The 17729-nt window shown below is 53.0% G+C and overlaps 1 protein-coding gene across 1 annotated transcript; it reads right to left on the bottom strand.

The window, feature by feature from the left end:
* Positions 1-423: 423 nt before the first annotated feature.
* LOC103759895 (SLIT-ROBO Rho GTPase-activating protein 3) lies at positions 424-15830 on the bottom strand. Its single transcript, XM_025894678.2, has 11 exons — positions 15636-15830; positions 14914-14974; positions 14432-14509; positions 13277-13411; positions 10237-10342; positions 9767-9994; positions 8808-8887; positions 6936-7116; positions 6205-6354; positions 5410-5737; positions 424-4548 (listed from the first exon to the last, which is right to left on the bottom strand). Exons 1-11 carry the CDS (start codon positions 15645-15647, stop codon positions 3838-3840), a joined length of 2070 nt encoding a protein of 689 aa, XP_025750463.2. The 5' UTR covers positions 15648-15830; the 3' UTR covers positions 424-3837.
* Between the last annotated feature and the right edge of the window lie 1899 nt (positions 15831-17729).

The following is a 17729-nucleotide window of genomic DNA, read 5'->3' as shown; positions in this document are numbered from 1 at the left end:
AGGGGGACATTTCTCGGCTAGCACAGACCAGCACAGGTCTGGCCATGCTAATGGAAATAGGCAAATTCTCACCCCTTGGAGTTGGTGGGTGGGTTTTCTATTGGCCTACGTCCCTCTCCCCTGCATGTTTGCACCATAGGCCCAGGGCTGAGAAGAAAGAGCCCATCTGAGCTCGGGGTGGCCCATCCAAACACACGCAGCAGGACACACAAAGTCAGCTGGTGAGCATCCATGGGCATGGGGAGCAGCTACAGGATCAGCAGAGATGTGGCCACTGGTACCACGGCTGCCTGCCAGCACAGGAGGGACTATGGGCTGTGGCACAGGCCTCTGGAGGACACCCTGGCCAACACCGCTGGCCAGGGCTGTGGGATGAGGGCTGGGCAAGAGGCACAGGCAAGAGGCAGCAAATCACAGACAGCGTTTTTGAGAAAAGTTAAGCAGTTTATTCAACGGGATGAGTCCACACCCAACCAGTTGCTTCATCTACATGGCATCACCAGCACACACAAGGACCCACTCAGACACTCTAGCTGACGGCATCTCACCATACGTTACAGAGACAACACCGGGGAGGAGGAGGATGACCGGTACAAGGGGCAGCAGCCACAGTCTCCCACGGCTGCCCGGCGTAACCAACCCCGTCCCCACCACAGCTCACGGCCCAGCCACGCGAAGCACATCAGACTCGGGACATCTACTGCCGCCCCCGAGAACCACAACACCGCTAGTTAAATGACACACCCGGGGTTACAAAAACGACCTACCAGGGGACTTCAGCCTAAGGAACAAAGTGCACTGTCATCGCCGCCCCGGCACCGCGCGCGCCGCTGAGGGTCCGTACAGGGAAGGGGCTGCTGCGGTACCATCACACTTGGTCAGCACCATCACAGGCCATGCCAGGCCCTGGTGAGGGCAGGCGAGGGCCAAACTGCCCCGGCACACGGGATGGACGGGGCAGGGCCGAGGGAGCCGGGCCAAGGTTGGCGCTCGCTCTGCACAGCAGAGGAACAGCCGCCCCCCTCAGGGCTGGGGGTCCCGGGGGCTGCGCGGCCCCTCGCCCGCGGTGCTGCAGGGGGGCAGGAGCACACCCCACCCCGCTCCCGGCCCTGGGCTGGCACAGGGAAACTCTGTGAACTCTGAGGCCCACATGCAGTCTGTGCCCTCGGGGCGGTACCGAGGGTCAGGGTTGGTTACTCACAAACCATGAGCAGGTTCCAGTTATGATGCTCCTACAATGTACGTGGCTCAATTTTGTGCCAAGTTCGCTTACAGAAAAATACATTTCTTCCCTTAAATTTACAGTAGTTAAAACTACACTTGGAATACTGTATTACAAAGGGGGAGTTTATTCTCCAACAAAAAGTCTTGGTTCCCTTTTCATCAAACAGAAAAATGGAAGGACTTTAAAAGCAATCGCCCCCAGCACAACACAACTGCCCAGACGAACCCATGTGTGTACAGTTCCCAGGCCTGAACTCCAACTGTTTGTTCTGGTGCTCAAAAAGGCACTTAAAGATAAGAAAACAATTGTATTAAAAACCCACAACAAAACAAAACAAAGGAAAACAAAAGGCAATAATTTAATAGAAAGACACTGGAACTTGTACCGTATCTCCAAAAGTAAGAAGGAAGGAAATAAAACCCCTAGTGAACACAGGTTTGCTCTCAAGTCATCTTGCAAATAATATTAAAAAAAAGGAAACTGGCAAAATGAATGTTCTCCAGGAACTAAACGGAAACAAAAATAATAATTACTGGCAACAGATACACAGCGCTCGTGCCAAATGGGTCCTTCCCTTCCCAGCACACGGCCCTGAGCAGCCCAGCCTGGTGGAACATCTGCTGCCACTGCGCTGGGCCGGGGCCTGCGCCAGGAAAGGGGGATGATGGAGAAATAAACACCAACATGAACCAACTGTGGTCATTACAAACGCCAAGGACGTTCACAGACAAGCACACACACACCGTAGTCCCTGCCAAGGTGACAGGGAGGGACACGGGCAGAGCTGCTCCCCCCAGGCTCTGCGAGGGGCGCCGGCGGCTTCGCTTCCCTTCAGGGTTACTATTATTATTACTGGGTTTATTTTTACATCAAGCTACCTACTAAGTGCAAAGATTTGGTGAGTGGCATTGGCTTTTATCTAATCTTAGCCTATTTTTTACAGTTTACAGGTTAACAGTTACTTTCCAGCAGTTAAGCAAGTAGGGCAATATATACAGGGCTGGCAGAGCAGGGGGCAAGGGGACACGTGCGCTGGGCACGGGACAGGGACAGGCACCAGCCAGTCCTGACGGGTCTGTGACCCCGCTCCGTGCCTGGTGCGTGGAGGCACAGGCGTGGAGGGGCAGATATGGAGGTTCAGGTGGGGAGGTATGGACATGGAAGTGCAGGCATGGAGGTACAGATATGGAGGTTCAGGTGTGCAGGTATGGATATGGAAGTGCAGGCGTGGAGGGGCAGGTGGAGAAGGGCACATATGGAGGTGCAGGCGGCCTCACATGAGGGTGAGCTCCCAGGCTGAGGACAAGCCCTAGCAGGACCAGTGGGCTCTGCTGCCCTGGCCGGTGCCTCCACCACCTTCTGGAAGTCAAGCTGCTCCTCCTGCAGAGCTGGGGTCCACAGTGGTGCTGGAGAGGTGAGGAAGATGAAGGGGAGACAAAGCAAAGGCCCGGGCAGGGGCAGGTGGCTGCTGGGTGAGGCAGGAGGGTTCGTGGGCATCTTTGCCCAGGCACAGACAGAGCAGCAGGGTCAGAGATAGCGGGGAAGAAGGATGGATGTTAAGGAGCCATTAGTACATGACCATGGGGAAGTGCCAAATCAAACCATGGGGCATTGCATGGAAATCTGTACAAGGAAAAGCTGCAGGAGAAGCACAGAGCGTCTTGGATTCAGCGCTTAGAGCGGAGTCTGGATTATCAGAAAGGACCATGCAATCCCCAGCTTTCTGCATATTTTTTCTCTGGGTAAAACAAAATGTAGATTCCTTTGCATAACTCAAACAGTTGTATTATATGGTACAGTACAGAAAGTGCAAAGTGTCACCCATCAGATCGGTTCTGCATTTGACACGGTCAAATATGGCTCATGCTTCTCATGCAGGATGACACACTCTGAACTGAGACCCCCCTGTGCCGCTGGGCAGCTTCACACCGAGGAACGTGGTGGTGCCAAAGCCTCCTCACTGCTTACACCTGACTGTCGAGAGACCATTGGGTTGTCTTCTTATTAATTAAAAAAAAAAAAAAGAAAAGTGTGCGGGGAAGGGGAGATGAAGGATCTCCAAACTGTGTAAGTTACTCCATACTTTACCACAGGTTTGTCACCAGTCCTTGTTCACTCTGAAACCTTCCAGAAAAGCAGCGTTCCATGGCCCCAGTGCAGCACAGCATCCTCCTCCTGTGTGAAGGTGATGGTGCACACCTTGCTCTGTCCCCACTCACGGCACACAGCTCACTCTGTCCCTGCTGCCCGGGGCATCACAGGCACACAAAGACGTCTCAGGATTCAGGACTGAACAGACTCCAGCTGGCTGGACACACACCATCATTTATGGATTTCCAACTCTTCTCTACAACCCAGCAGTGAACAGACCCCGCTGTATCCCCATCCCTTTTTTTTTAAATGCCAAGAGGTGCAGAAACTAAATTCCAGGATGGCCTTGTATTGCTCGACACATGGCTGCTGCGGTGTGGGCCTCCACACGTGCACAGAGTCTGGGAAACCCAGCCCAACCCACCATCTCCAGAGAGGACATTTCAGAGCCAGTTTCTGAGGTAAATCTACTGTTTTAAAAAGTCACTGAATTCTGTACACTTTGTTTTTAATATATACTCCTACAGAGAGCATGTGTTCTCCAGTGCTGACACGCAGACCCGCTGTCTCCTCCTGCTGTAGGACTGCAAGCTCGGGAAGTGTTTCTGCATGGAGAGGGTGTGTGCACACATATGTACATATACACACACACACGTATGTACAGCACCAGGCCCAGCTATGCATGTGTTCCCTTTTGGAGAGGCTCCCCCCAGCAGGGCTCTGACCCCCGGCTCGGCCCAGAGAGGCTTTGCCGTGTCGGGCCCCGCTCCCGCCATCCGGGCCCCAGCTCTCCCGCTGCGGTCCCCGCGCCCCAGCCTACATGGTGCCCGATTTATCCGCGAGGCCGCTGGGGAAGAGCTTCTCGGTGGGGTGACAGCAGGGCTGCCCACCCCCGAGCTGCTGCTGCTGCTGGAGCGGTGCTGCACCACCGGCCGCACCGGCCGCATGGGCGGCGGCCGCAGCTGCGCCCCGGCCAGCCGGGCCGACAGCGCCGGCTTGAAGGTGGTCATCATCTCGGTGGTGGAGCTGCTGCTGCGCCGCATGGCCGCGTCGGGGTCCCGGATCAGGATGGTGTGCAGGGGGCTGGCCGGCTCCGAGTTGGCGGCGCCCATTGGGGGGTTCTTCATGGGCTCCAGCGTGTCCAGGACCACGTCGGGGGCCTGCTTGGCCGTGTTCTGCCTCTCCAGCTCCCGCAGCTCGTTCAGTGCCGTGCTCATGGTCTTCTCGATGTCCTGTGAATGCCAAAGGGATGTCAGCACTGTGCTACAGCATGACCCGCTCTCCTCTGGCTTCCCAGCAGCCGTCCACTCCACCTGGGCATCATCCACCATCCCACAGCTGCTGTTCCTGACATGAACCAAACTGCTGGGACTGGGGGCACTGAACAGCCTGTCCACAGGTTTCCAGCCCCTGAGCCCCAGTCACGGCTGCTCAGACACAATGGGGGGGACTGTGCCTGAAAAAGGTGGTCTCTGAAGTGCTAGAGAATTCCACAGCCAGTTCTCTGAAAGATCCATTCTCTGGGATGTGAACAGGTTCACAATAACCTGACTGATTCCTAGCTGGGGCCTCCTGCCAGCAGCAGAGAGAGGGACCTGGAGCTACATTGGGGTCACAAGAATTAAAGGAGCCCCATGGATCTGATGGCCTAATGTGACACCAATGGCACCACATGGATGGAGGCACCACACTGGGCTCAAACTCACATTCTGAGGTCACAGCAACAAAGAGCCAATACAGAACTGCAGCACCTTTCCCCAGTGATCATCAGTCCAGTCAAACTGATTCGACAAATCCAGTTTCCCCCCTGCGCTCCTTATGAGATAAAGCATTTCCCTCCCTGCAGAGGCAGGAGCTGCCAGTGCCTTTTGGTGGTGGATCCAACATTTTTGCCTACTGTTGGGCAGACACCAGGATTGTATAAGGAGCAGTATCTTCCATTACACCAACAGATACAGCTGGGCAGCAGACAAGCTGTTGGCTGCTCATTTTAACCTTTACACCACGGCAGCACTGAGTGTCTGAAGTGAAGGGGCTCTGAGCACTCCCCAGTGACCTCCCCTTTAGTCTCTTGGTCCCTTCCCAACACTTACCTCAGCAAGAGCTTCTGCTTCCAGAGATTTCTGGTCTCCAAGGCTGCTGTGCCGGGTGGACCCACAGGTTGATCTCAGGGGGTGGCCATCAGCCAGGGCCTTCCTGTCTGGAAAATTGATGCTGCCCGCGCTGCCAAACGTTGCCATCCTGCGCTTCTCAGGACTCTCGATCCTGCCCCTGTTGAGGGGGATCTTGTGGGGGCTGCTGGGGCAGGCTGCTGCTCGAGGAGGGGTGTCTATGCCAGGCCCCATCCCTCGGGGCGGGCTGTGGGTGTCTCCCCCGCTGCGGCGCCGAGGGATGGCTGCGCCGTCAGACCTCAACCTCACCCTGCAAAGAATCCAGCACCTCAGGTCACTACCTGTCAGCCCCAGCACAGCTGGCTATGGGCTGCAATCGCTCAGCTCTGAGTTCGGCTCAGACCAAACTCGAGCCTTTCAGCTCCAGAAGACCCAGGCAAGAGGGAAGACAGACACTTCAGTCAGCACCAAGAAAGTGACAGCACTGAATCACAGAATCCCAGAATGTTTTTGGCTGGGACCTTAAGAATTATCTTGTTCCAACCCCCTACCATGGGCAGGGACACCTCCCCCTGGACCAGGCTGCTCAGAGCCCCATTGCAGCCTCTGTATATGTTAAATCCCCATTATCAATGCACATGAAACCCCCTCCATGCTCATGTTACCCCTCAGTGCTTACTGGACCGTTCCCTTCCATTCTGCCCCACCCCACACACTGACTGTCCCCACATTTGATGGTGACCAACTCCATGCTCACAGGAAAATGAGTTTCCCTACCTGCCCATCACTCCCCCGAAGCCATAGTCCATGATATGATCCGTTGGAGACTGGATGTCGTTCTTGGAGGAGGCTTTATCATCAAGCAGTGGCCCACTGCTCGCCTCGCTGTCTGCCTTCTGGCTCAGGCTGTCGGAGAACGCGTCATCCCTAGAGCAAGGAGATCCCATCAGTGACAGGGCTATGTCCCTGGGAGAGCCAGAGCCCAGCTGCCACACAGATCTGAACATCCCCATTCCAGCAGCTCCAGACTTTGGCAACAAAGGGCTGGACCAAGGCTATCACTTCATTGGGAGCTTGGAAACAGCTGCCATCCTGTCTCCACATCTCCTGTGCTGTGGCTGCCATTGTAATGACTCCAGGTACAGCACTTGTAAGAGAAGCAGCACCTGCAAAGGGCCCTGGGATCTGCTCCCAGGCCAGGTGGGCACGGAACAATCCAGGTCAACACTCACAAGGGAAAGGCCAGTGGTAAGCCTGGGTCACACCACTCTGGGGAGCCAGTGAGAGATGGGGTCCAGGCACACTGAGGTACAGTGTTTAATGCTTGGCTTTATCAGCCTCAAAGAGGAACAATCAGAGCCAATACACGGAGATGTGAATAGGCTCAGATTTCTCAGTGAAGTCATTAAACCTTGGAAAACCAGACTCATTATTTTAGGTGGCTGAAGTGGAGCTTGTGCAGGTACATGATTTTAACACCCTGGATCAACCCTTACCACTTTACTCACATGTCTTGCACCACGATGTACTGGTGGGGGATGAGCCCATCCACCCCGTTGTGTCTTCCTTCCCACCAGTCTTCTGATGCCCGATGGTACAGCAGGAGTGAGGCCCCTTTCTTGAAGGAGAGCTCCCGTGGAGATCGTCCAATGTAGTCAAACTTGGCTATAGCTTCAATCTGCTCCACCTCTGCACAGGAGAGAGGCACAGCAAGAGAACACCTCAGCTCAGCCCTCACCAGGGAAGATAAACCCTAGAGAGCCATCTCAGCAGAGCAGCAGTGCTGCTGCCCCCCAGCATCCCCAGAGCATCTCATACTGAGCACAAACCTTATTTTCAGACTGATCAATTCTTCTTGTTGTTCTAGCCTTCCTGGGATCTCTCACAGACTCACAAACTACCAGCAGTTACAAACAGCTACAACCAGATGGGGAGCAGTTGGAATCTCCCTGTGTGCATATGGCATCCTCATCCACACTCCTATTTTCTGCCTTTGGTTACAGAACCCCATTATCCACCAGCCTGGGATCTCGTCAAGCTGTGTCAGATGCTGTATGACCAAACCCTGCTTACCCTCTCTTTCTTTCCTTATCCTGGAGACAGTTTGGCTTGAATTATTGATGAGCAACTAATGCCCCTTTGGGGATCCCCATGGAAACGATGATACCAGCTCCAGCCACACAGCTGCTCTGCACCCATCTGCAGCACCACCTCACTGACTGCCCCTTCTCCTCGTGCCACCCCTGACACTGTCAGAGCCAGCCAGCAGGCGTTAACATGCCCTCATGATCTGAGACACCAATCATTTTAATCCCCACCTGGAGACTGGCAGACAGGTGATGACAAAGCCAAACAGGGCAAACGTGCCCAGTTCCTCCAGATCTGCCATGTTCTCATTAAACATTGGAACTTGCTCTGCCCCATCACTGCCCACGGGCTCAGCAGCCGTCAGGGTGTGACCCGATGCAAACTCACACAGAGCAGGGGACACTGGAGGAGGACACGGGAGACACTACACCAGACACCTGCCCATTCCAGCCCCACCTGGGACAGGCCAGGCTGCTTCAGCAGACTCATCTTCCCCACCCTGAGCAACCCCCACACGAGGGCAGTGTCTGGGAGCACCACAGAGGCATCAGTGGGAATGTTCTGGAGGAGACAGAGCTGGCAGGCAGCCAGGAGGGCTCCCACAGCCCTGCCAGAACATTGGGCTCCCAGCAGGGAGTGTGTGCAGGGCAAGGGGGACAGGGAATATGTAAATTCACAAAATAAAGCTGCTCCTCTACTCTACACTCGACCCGCAGTTAATCACCCGGAAACCCCAACTGGAGCCATTAACATGGTCACCCAAGGGTGAAATTGGCTGCACAGCAGCTCCTTCACCTTCCTCTGCCAAGGCCTGTCAGCTCCTGCCTGGAGCTGAGAGCAGGCCCTGAGCCCTTCCCTGGGCCATTCCCAGCTCCCCTGGCCCCACCAGCCAGGTGAGCCCTTCCTCCTCCCTGCAGCCCTCTGAGGGCAGATGTGCTCTGCCAGGGCAGGACAGCACTGAGGCAGCAGCTGCCAGGGAGGCAGAGGGTGCTCAGCTCCCCAGTGCCCTTCCAACACAGGAAACCCTGCCATGGAACAGAGCCACAGGGCTGGGCGTTCCCTGCCCCACAGCAGTGCCAGCAGGTTCACCCAGACTGCCCCCTCACCACTGGTGCCTCTGGGACACGGGAAGCGCTGCCTCCTGCTCCAGCACCACGATCAGGAGCACAGACACTCCTTGCTCAGCTCTGCCAGCAGTCAGCCCATCCCAGCTCTCTCCCAGCTCTGCAGGCTGCTCCCCTGCACGCCCAGCTCTGCTGACAGGGACCCAGGCCCTGCTCAGCCCTGCTCACCATCGTCGCTGGTGTGCGGCTCCGTCCCGTTGTCGTGGTCCCCCTCGTCGATGGTGCCTGGCTCGCTGTGCGGGCTGTCACTGCAAGGGAACATGGCACTGTCACACACCAGTGAGACCCTGCTCCCAGGGCACTCTGCAAACACAACTTGTTGGGGGACATTTTGGCCTCAGAGATACTTGGAAGTTGTGTTTTTAGTTTGCATAGGACCAAGATGGTCACTTTACATCACAGCAGATCTCTGAACTTCCTCTGAGAACACCAAACCCACCACGATCTCCAGCCGAGAACGTCACGCTCTGTTGCTCTTATGGCTTTACTCGTATATGGCAAAACAAACACAAAGTGTTTGCACCAAGTTAAATGTCCCATTTGCTCACTCATAGCGAGCTTTAGCACCTTATCATCTGCTGCACGAGGAAGGATGGTGGCAGGTGACCAGGGTCAGGAAAGGTGAGGTCTCAGAAATGTATAAAACTTGCACAGAAATTAGTTCAAGTGTGTTATCAATCCTCCTTTGTTAAACCCAGACCTGAATGTGAGATTAGAATTCCAGCAAAAAAGGGAACTGGAAGGTTCAGGTTAACCTCGGGCTGAGGGATTCCATCCAACCAGCAGATCATGGTGGTACTATGTGTCTTTACTCAAAATTTCCAGCCTAGGAGATATCTGGATAAAATGGACCTAAAATTCTGGTTTGCTCTGAATACACTTCTGTTGATCCAGAGCTGAAAGACTTTTCCATCAATATTAGTATTTATACTGGAAAGAATTTCTCCTGAAATTTTTACTGAGGTTTATAATGCTGAGTCAGCACAAGAAAAAGAAATACTTGGTTAAACTGCCTGTTTTAACTGATAGTACTAAATCAAATGAGCAGGGACTGCTCGGCTCGGGGTGCAAGAGCCTCTTGACCCGATGAAGGTGTTTGTATCCAAGAACCCTGCAGAGAACCTTACCAGTACTCCTCCCCTCCAGTCATGCACTTCTCGTAGACAGGCCCTTCCAGCTCTCGGTGGCTGGGGAAGATTCCCTCGTGGTGAATGATGATGGTTTTGATGACCTCATTGACGTGGGCCTGGCAGGACACCGGATCCTGCCCGTCGGGAATGTGCATCAGCGTGGGCCCGAAGCAGATGGCCAGGTTGTAGGGATCCATCATGTTCTCATCGCTGTACTGCGACAGGCTGCGGGCACACAGGGAGGGAGCTGCCGTGCCAGCGTTCCACCCCCAAAACCACCACCAGCCCCACTGCCCAGGGAGGCACCAGCACCGGGCTGTCCCCCTGCCCTGAGCACAGGGGGCTGGGGAAGAACCAAATACAACTCCCCACAGCAACAGCAGAAAGCACTCGTGCCCCAAAGACAGGGAAACCCCGACAAAAGAGAGGGCAAGGAAAAGCTCAGTGGAAGAGGCAAACAGACTCACTGGTTAAGGAAAGCAAAGAGGTATCTCATGACCACGATGACAGCCCGAGGCAGAGTGACAACGATCTGCTGGATCTGGTGCACTCTCTCAGTGGGGTTCTCCATTTCTGGAACACATGAACAGAAAGCACATCCCTAAAAACCTTCTCAGGACCAGACAGCATGGCACCAGAGGGACCTGTTCCAGATCTAGTGGCCCGCTAAGTGAGAAAAACAACACCCTGTGTCCAGACGTGATCCACAGGTTTGGCATTACGGTGCAAGCAGAGAACGGGGCACAGTGCTGCTCCACAGGGGAATTCATACACTCAGGTTCAGTATAAACAGCAAATAAAGACATTTCCATGGGTTTATTTTTAAAATAAGTGTTTATGCATTATTTAGTTCATTCCTCAACAACTCTTCCGTTCCTCAAAAGCCTGAGTCAGTGTGGCACTGGAAATGGAACACTTCTTGATTTTCTAGGGCAGATTTTTAAATGAGGTTTTTATTCATCTGAATCTTCTGGATTATGCATTAGGTCCTTCTGAGCCCTTCCACTCCTGTCTCCCACTGCTTTCAATAGGAATTAGAAATTCCTAGGAAATAGATTAACTGAACCAGTGCTGAGTCAACACTTTTGGATTCACTTCTCTCCACAGGGATGCACAGAGCCCAGAGCTGCTGTTAGAAACCTGCTCCCTCCCATGGGAAGGAGAGTGACCCAGGGCTGTCCTGCCCTGAGCTATCTGTGTGTTCTGTGGAGTTAATCCTGCAGTTGCTGGTGCACAGAAAGCAGAGGATGAGCACCAGTCTCCTGGAGTGGGTGGATCACACAGAGGTGCTTGTGCTGGCTCAAACTGCAATTTGCTGATCACAATAAAAATCACTGATATCATGTAGCTGGGCTGCCATTTGCTCATAATTCAGTAAATCTTCAGTACCAAGATGGAAAGCATTATAATATTTAATTTAGGGGATTTTTCCATTTGAGGAATGGATTTATCCTGCTGCCTGGTGGGTTCTCTCCTTCTTCAGTCTGGTTTTACTAAAGAGGATGTTAGTTAAAAATACCCCCAACAAATAAATACAAACTGGATGAAACCCTATGACAACAGGCATATGTTCTGAAACCCAGAGGAACAAACTCTTGAGGCACTTGCTTTCTCACTGAGCAAAACATTTTGACTGGCTGTAACCTGGGAATTAACAGCATAACCATCATCACTGTACACATGGGCACAGCCCTGTGTGGACTCTGCTGACAAAGGGCCTTTTGACCCATTTATTGCCCATGTGCCTTTGAGGAGCTTCTACATAAACCCTCAGGCCCCCAAGAGCAAAAGGAAGAGTTCTTCACTCTGCTTAGTCTGGACACTGACTGCACAGCCTGTGTTTGTGCATGTCTGTGTGGCACAAAGTCAGCTGCACTTCAGGCCAGATTCTTAATGGGAACAAAGCACTTTAATTCATTGAAAATCTATCCTTAATCAAAAGGTTGCAGGAGCAGCAGGAAAAGAAAGATGAGGAAAAGGAAGATTCTTGCTAAAATGAGAAAAATAAAGCAAGAGAGAGAGAGACAGAGAATACCATCCGGAAAATTAACAGATGCTGTTTGCAACAAAAAGCTCCCAAAAGCTTAATAAATTGTGCAAATTGGCATTAATTAGGGATAGTGCCAAAGCACAAGCAAGCACACAGGCAATCACATCATCAAGCACAAGTCCTGGTACCAGAGGAGACCCGTCCCCTTCTCCTGGGCTGTGCCCCCTGGGAAGGGCAGACAGAGTCAGCACCAGCCGGGCTGAAAATCCCTGTCCAGGGCCTGGAACTGGTGCAGAACCAGCTTCCTTTGCTTGTCTCACAGGTGTGCTGTGCTGTTTTACACATCAAAACAGCAACAGTGAATTTCCTAAAGCTGCTACATAAACAAACCATTCTTGAGAAACCAGAGTACATTCCTCTCCTCTGGAACAAGCCCATCCCTGCACCAGTCCCCTCCAGATATCGTCTGTCTCCCCTGACATCACCAGATCCCCAGCAGTTATGAGCATGCACATTCAGAAGGGGGGGAAGGAGTCATGAGCAGTGAAGCCAAACAAATGCCTTGAGCACACATTCCCAGTCAATGCCCCTGAACCACCCACGTACCAAGACACCCCAACCCCAAACAACCTCGACATCTCCCCTGAAAAATAAAGTCACCCTGTAGCCAAAGCATGCAGCACCTCCATCACTTCTGAAACATCAGACTCATTCTGCCTCCTTCCTTCCCCCCAGGGGAATAATTTCCACAACTTGCCAATAAATAAATGTCATTGCTACAAGGTACTGAGAGAAGCACACCCCAGCTGGGAGAGCTGATCCTGCAGCAGAATATGTGGAGCTGAGAGATTTCAGGACAGAACAAGAAGCAACCAGGCTCTCCCTGACATCAGTCCCAAAGCCCCTCAGCTTCTCCATCTGCTCATCCCAAAGCACTTTCTAGTTTTCTTTGGGACAGCAAATGCATACAGCAAACATGTGGAGAACAACCAGGTCTGCAGACTGCAGGGTTGGGGCAGCTCTGCGAGTAGCCAGGAGTTCCTGACCCTCACTATCTTTAGCCACTGAGCCAAAGCAGCTAAACCCCGGTGGGTCCAGGAGCCACAGCTGTGGAGAGGTGACAGGCACGGGAACCACCGTCCCTGTGCAGACCTGAGGCAGCAGGAGCAGGACAGCAGCCACCCCATCACACCATTAATGACCCCTCGAGCAACCCTCAGATGTGGACACGGCCTTGCTGCACGTGCAGCCCCCTGGCCTAAGCTTGGAGACGGCTCCGGGGATCCTCATGATGTTGGGAAGAATTCAAAAGAGCCACAGTGAGATGTTTCCCCCCTCCCTCCTGCCAGCACTGCCAACACACACTCCTGATGTCCTTCCCTAACAATTCCCACTGCCCACCTGCCGCCCTCCTCACGGCACAAACCCCTGTTTGCAAGACTCAGGTGTGCCTGCCCCCCACTTAGTGCTTCTCTTACCCACCCTGTTCTCCACAAAGAGCTGTCACAGGTACTTACTTATGGTAGATATCAAATCTTGAAACCTTTCCTTAGGAAAGAGGGGGTTTTCCAGTCCTCGGAAATACAGCTTCAAGACTCCAGCCACTGAGTTAATGTCCCGTTCATTCTGATCATCAGCGAGGGGATCTTCACCTGTCCAGAGAAGAGGTTTTATGTCCAGTATCACTATCATGCTGGACTAGCACAGCAAATGGTTTTTTCCTCACTCAGTGGAACCCTCAAATTTCACAGGGTTCAGAAACCCTCCTTGTATGCAATGGCAATGCTGAGTGGTTCCTGAAAACCAGTTTAGGGTGGGATTTCAAACCTTTCCTGAGGATGATGATGCTATTGATTGCCTCCCCTTCAGGTTTCCAGCCCAGTGCAGTTTGCATTTAAAGCACCAGCCCAGAGAGCTGAGCAGGTCTGAAGGACGGTGGGTGAGAGCCTGAGGGGACAGGCTTGACTGGAAGCAATTATGCCTCTGGAACAGACCCAATGGTTCTAGACAGCATTGTAGTGACTTAGATCTATGAAAGGCTTTCAATGCCCAAGGGATGTAGATTCCTCTTAAACTGTATGTGCAAATCCTCCAAATCCAGCCTTTGACAATCCCACCACTGCCTTATCCATTGGCCCGGCCACCTTCACCCTGATCTTTCTGATGCTGCTCAAGGATTAACATTAGGCCACTCTTCCCACCTGGGCTGTCCCTGTCACAGTTCCCCTCCACTGGGGACAGCAGGATTGCTCTGCCCTGTCTCAGCAGCCTGGCACCTTCAGTGTGGTTTTGATTTTCTCAACAAAATCACTGGCACCTCCACAGCCAGCACTGCCACCAGGGTGGGAATGCTCCTCCTTCCCTGGCAAACTGCTGAGGAGGAAGAAGGATCCCCCAAACTGTTTTATGGCTCTTGTGTTCTTAATGACTGTGGAAAAGATCTCTGCACCTACCCCTACTTCTCAGACTCCTTCCTCAGGTGACTGTTTGCTACTGCCAGAGATACAACATTGAGAAACCCAGAGGGGATAAACCCTCCTCGTGTCTCATAGCAGAAAGGGCTTTACACAGGCCTTACACCACAGCTAATGCACCCAGCACACACCAGCTCCCACCAAGGATCCCTGCTCGGACACGGCCCCCCGCTGTACCTGCACAGCCTGGCTACACACCTCTCTCAAACGAGTTCTTGATGTCATTGACTTCCACCTGGGAGCCAGGGACTCTGAAGATGCCCTGCTGTTGGAGGCCTGGAAGAGAACAACACTTTAGGAGAGATTTTTGGAACTGCTGGGCAGTAGCTGCTGGTAAAAACAGCAGAACCCAGGAGTTTATGCACTGGAGAGGCTCAGAGCAAGTGGGGACAGTCCAATGTGAGTCACTGCTGCTCATATTCTCCAAGCAGGAACCCCAGATCAAGGTGCTGAAAGGGCTCGTGTCCTGAGCAAACAATGTAACCTGGGTATGTGCTAATAAGACCTAAATATTGGCGACTCATCCAGTGCTGCATCGCAGCCAATGTGACTGGAATTCTAAGCTGAGCCCACGGAGCAGGGGCTGCAGGCACCCCCAGGCTCTCTGCAGGACCTCACTGCTCACTCAAGGGCTTTGTTCCTGGGCAGAAGGTCTCTGTGGATGTCCCGAGCCAACTCACCGTACAGGTTGATGTAGCGGATGCAGCTCTCTACGACAAGTGGAATGGCCTGTCCCGAATCCTTCAGGAAAGGAAAGGAAAAAAAGGACAAAATGACTGGTTTATTGCTAACAAAGCACAGGAAAAGTGTTAGAGATGGTAAAATCAGAAGTTTGAAAATTGGTGCCGTGGAGTTTAGTAAGAAGACAGGCAAGGAAAGGAGATGCTACAGACATGGAGCCACCAAAGAGCGCTGAGGATACTGTGTGCAGCCAATAATGTAAAAAAGCTGTCACTAAAGGTGTGTGAAACACTGCTGCTCCCTGTCTGGCTCAGACAGGGGACTGCTGCAAGGATCACAGCTGTTCCATCCCAAAGGTGGAATGCTGAGCTGAAATAAAACTTGTGCTATACCTGGCTAATGGAACAAGCTTCCAGTAACAGAGCTTACAACAGTATTTTCCACTGAAGGAAAGAGTCCTTTCAGCAGGTGCTAAAAAACCCAACAAGCACCACAGTGTATGGAATGTGCTTGGGTCTGAACCAGAGATGAGTTTTGGCTTTTATTTCAAAGCTGTTTCCCCCCCCAGGTCCCTCATGGCAGAGGCTCAAGGGAAAGGTGGGCTGTGTCTGACAGCCTGAGTGGACACTTATTTCCCTTTGGGGCTCTGTTTGTTTTTCCAGCAGAGCACAGGGACTCCGGGCAAGTCCCTTCATCTCACAGACAGGCATCCAGTAAATACCTGATTCCTCATTCGTGCATTCCTCCTTCCTCTGAGCACACAAAAAAGCAGCAGAGTGGGAAAAAGAAAACAGATTAAGCAGGGATAAGTTCAGTTAGAGGCAAGCATCTCCTTCGGAGGCCATGAACGCTCAAATGCAACAGCAGCTTAGCAAGGGCCAACCCAGGCCTTTGGGATGTCCACCCTCCCTCCCAAACCCTTCGGCACACTGCACCCAGCCTTGGCAACCTGCAGGGACAGCCTCTCGGATTTCCTCCCTCCTTGAACCTGTAGCATTCCCAGGAGCCTGAGGACAAGGCCAGGCAAGTTTCTGGGAGAGCTGCCCTACTGTAGGGACACCTGGCAGCCCTGGGGGCACTGGGTGACATGGGGACCACCGGGCAGCCACCCACAGCCCTGCTCCCTACGGGGCTATACATCCCAGGGGTTGGGCCATCCCTCAAGGGGTCTCTGATGGCAGGAACACCCCTTGGCTCAGATGGATTTCTAGAGCACATAATTTCTCCTCCGCAGTGCTCAACAGGCTAGGCTTTAATGAGCATTACTTTTTTATAAACCAGTTTAAGTCAGGAGTAATCATAAGTCCTAAAGGGATTAGCAGCTTTGCCAGCAGGTCTCTACTCCCCATGCTGGGGTGCTGTGTACAGACACTGCCCTTGGGAATGTGGTTGAGCCTGAGGGAATAAACCAGATCTAAACAATGCCTATTAGTCACCTAATCCAACAGCTTGTCATTATTGCTTCCTACACTGTTTTCACTAAAGCTTTCTCCAGCACAGGGTTAAACACTGCAACTGGAACAGCATTGCTGCCTTTGGAAATCCTTCCTGCAGTCATGCCAATCCTTTCCAGGATGGGTGGGAGCAGCAGGACGATGGGGACACTCAGCCAGGACTGTCTCATACTGCACTTGGCCCCGGCCAGCCCTCACTGCTCCCCTGGCACAGGGAGTGCACGAGGGGCAAGGGGAGCGGGGAAGAGAAATCGTCACCGAGGCAGAGCCGTGCTGGCCACGCCGGCTGGGGCAGGTGGCCGGAGGGACCCCGAGGACAGCGAGCAGCCAGGACAGGAGAGCCACTGTTCCATTCCCAGCGTTCACAGACACTCCTGCCAGCCAGCGAGTACCTTAATGAACGTTTCCATATTGCCGTTAAAGAGTTTATGATTATAGACTGAGAGAGGCCTAGGTCTCCTCATTTTCTGTGGTTTAGGGGGAAGACATGGGGGCCTGGGAGAAAATGGAACAAAATAAGTCAACAAAACACCAACATAAATGCAATGACAGGGTGAGATCTCAAAGGTTATGACTGAGCCTAAGAAATCAAACAGAAAAATCTCTCTGTGAGGACCTGGACAGTGGCTCCACGTGCCCTGCAGCCACTCACGCTGCTGTGTCCCACACTGCAAACTGAGGGCACTGGTGCTCAGCAGGATTTTAACACCCTCCTCCTTCCTCCACCAGCTCAGCACTCCTTCAGCCTGAAAAGGCACCAAGAGCAGCTAAGGATTTCAACCAGTTCCTTGATATATCCCAAATAAACCACAGCTACCCCTGGAAAATGCTGGGGTCTTCCCGTTTGTTGCTAAAAATCTGCTAAAAATTGCTGGATCTCATTCTTCTCACAGAAAGAGGCCAGAAAGAGGACAACAGGAACACCTCCATCTTCCTGTGTCTAACTTCCATTTGGGAATCCCAAGGATGGGAATCTTCTTCCCCTTTGCTAGGGATCGAGGGGCCTGTCTGGGACAGGGACAGACCCTGAGACCCTGCTTGAGATCCAGCCAGGGTAACACCCATCACTGCTGGAAATGAGGCCAGGGAAACCTGTGATGGGTTTCAGTGCAGTGCTCAGGGCTTTGGAGGGCTGCTCTCATTAATGCTATTCCCAGTCTGATTCCTTCGGATAATGAGGGACATTCAGAGCCTAGCCCCAGAAAAGGGAGAAAAGCATCACAAAATCCCAAATGGATTTGTGCCCTGCCTTCCCATGACTGCACACACACCCAGCCATGACTGCACACACACACACCTGACACCCAGCTCAGGGTGCAGGGGCAGCTCCCCGGGACCCACAGCAGGGCAGTGCTGGCAGC

Source organism: Manacus vitellinus, unplaced genomic scaffold (assembly GCF_001715985.3).
Source record: "Manacus vitellinus isolate BGI_N305 unplaced genomic scaffold, ASM171598v3 scaffold_14_pilon, whole genome shotgun sequence".
NCBI lineage: Eukaryota > Metazoa > Chordata > Aves > Passeriformes > Pipridae > Manacus > Manacus vitellinus.
This window is presented reverse-complemented; position numbering and strand designations above follow the sequence as displayed.

Bases quoted from the DNA above. Each gene is read 5' to 3' on its own strand.
- LOC103759895 (XM_025894678.2), bottom strand. The intron at 9,995-10,236 runs GTGAGTCTGTTT...GTGTGCCCGCAG, and splicing joins CTCTTTGCTTTCCTTAACCA to CCTGTCGCAGTACAGCGATG. The intron at 7,117-8,807 runs GTGAGCAGGGCT...TCTCCTGTGCAG, and splicing joins GCCGCACACCAGCGACGATG to AGGTGGAGCAGATTGAAGCT.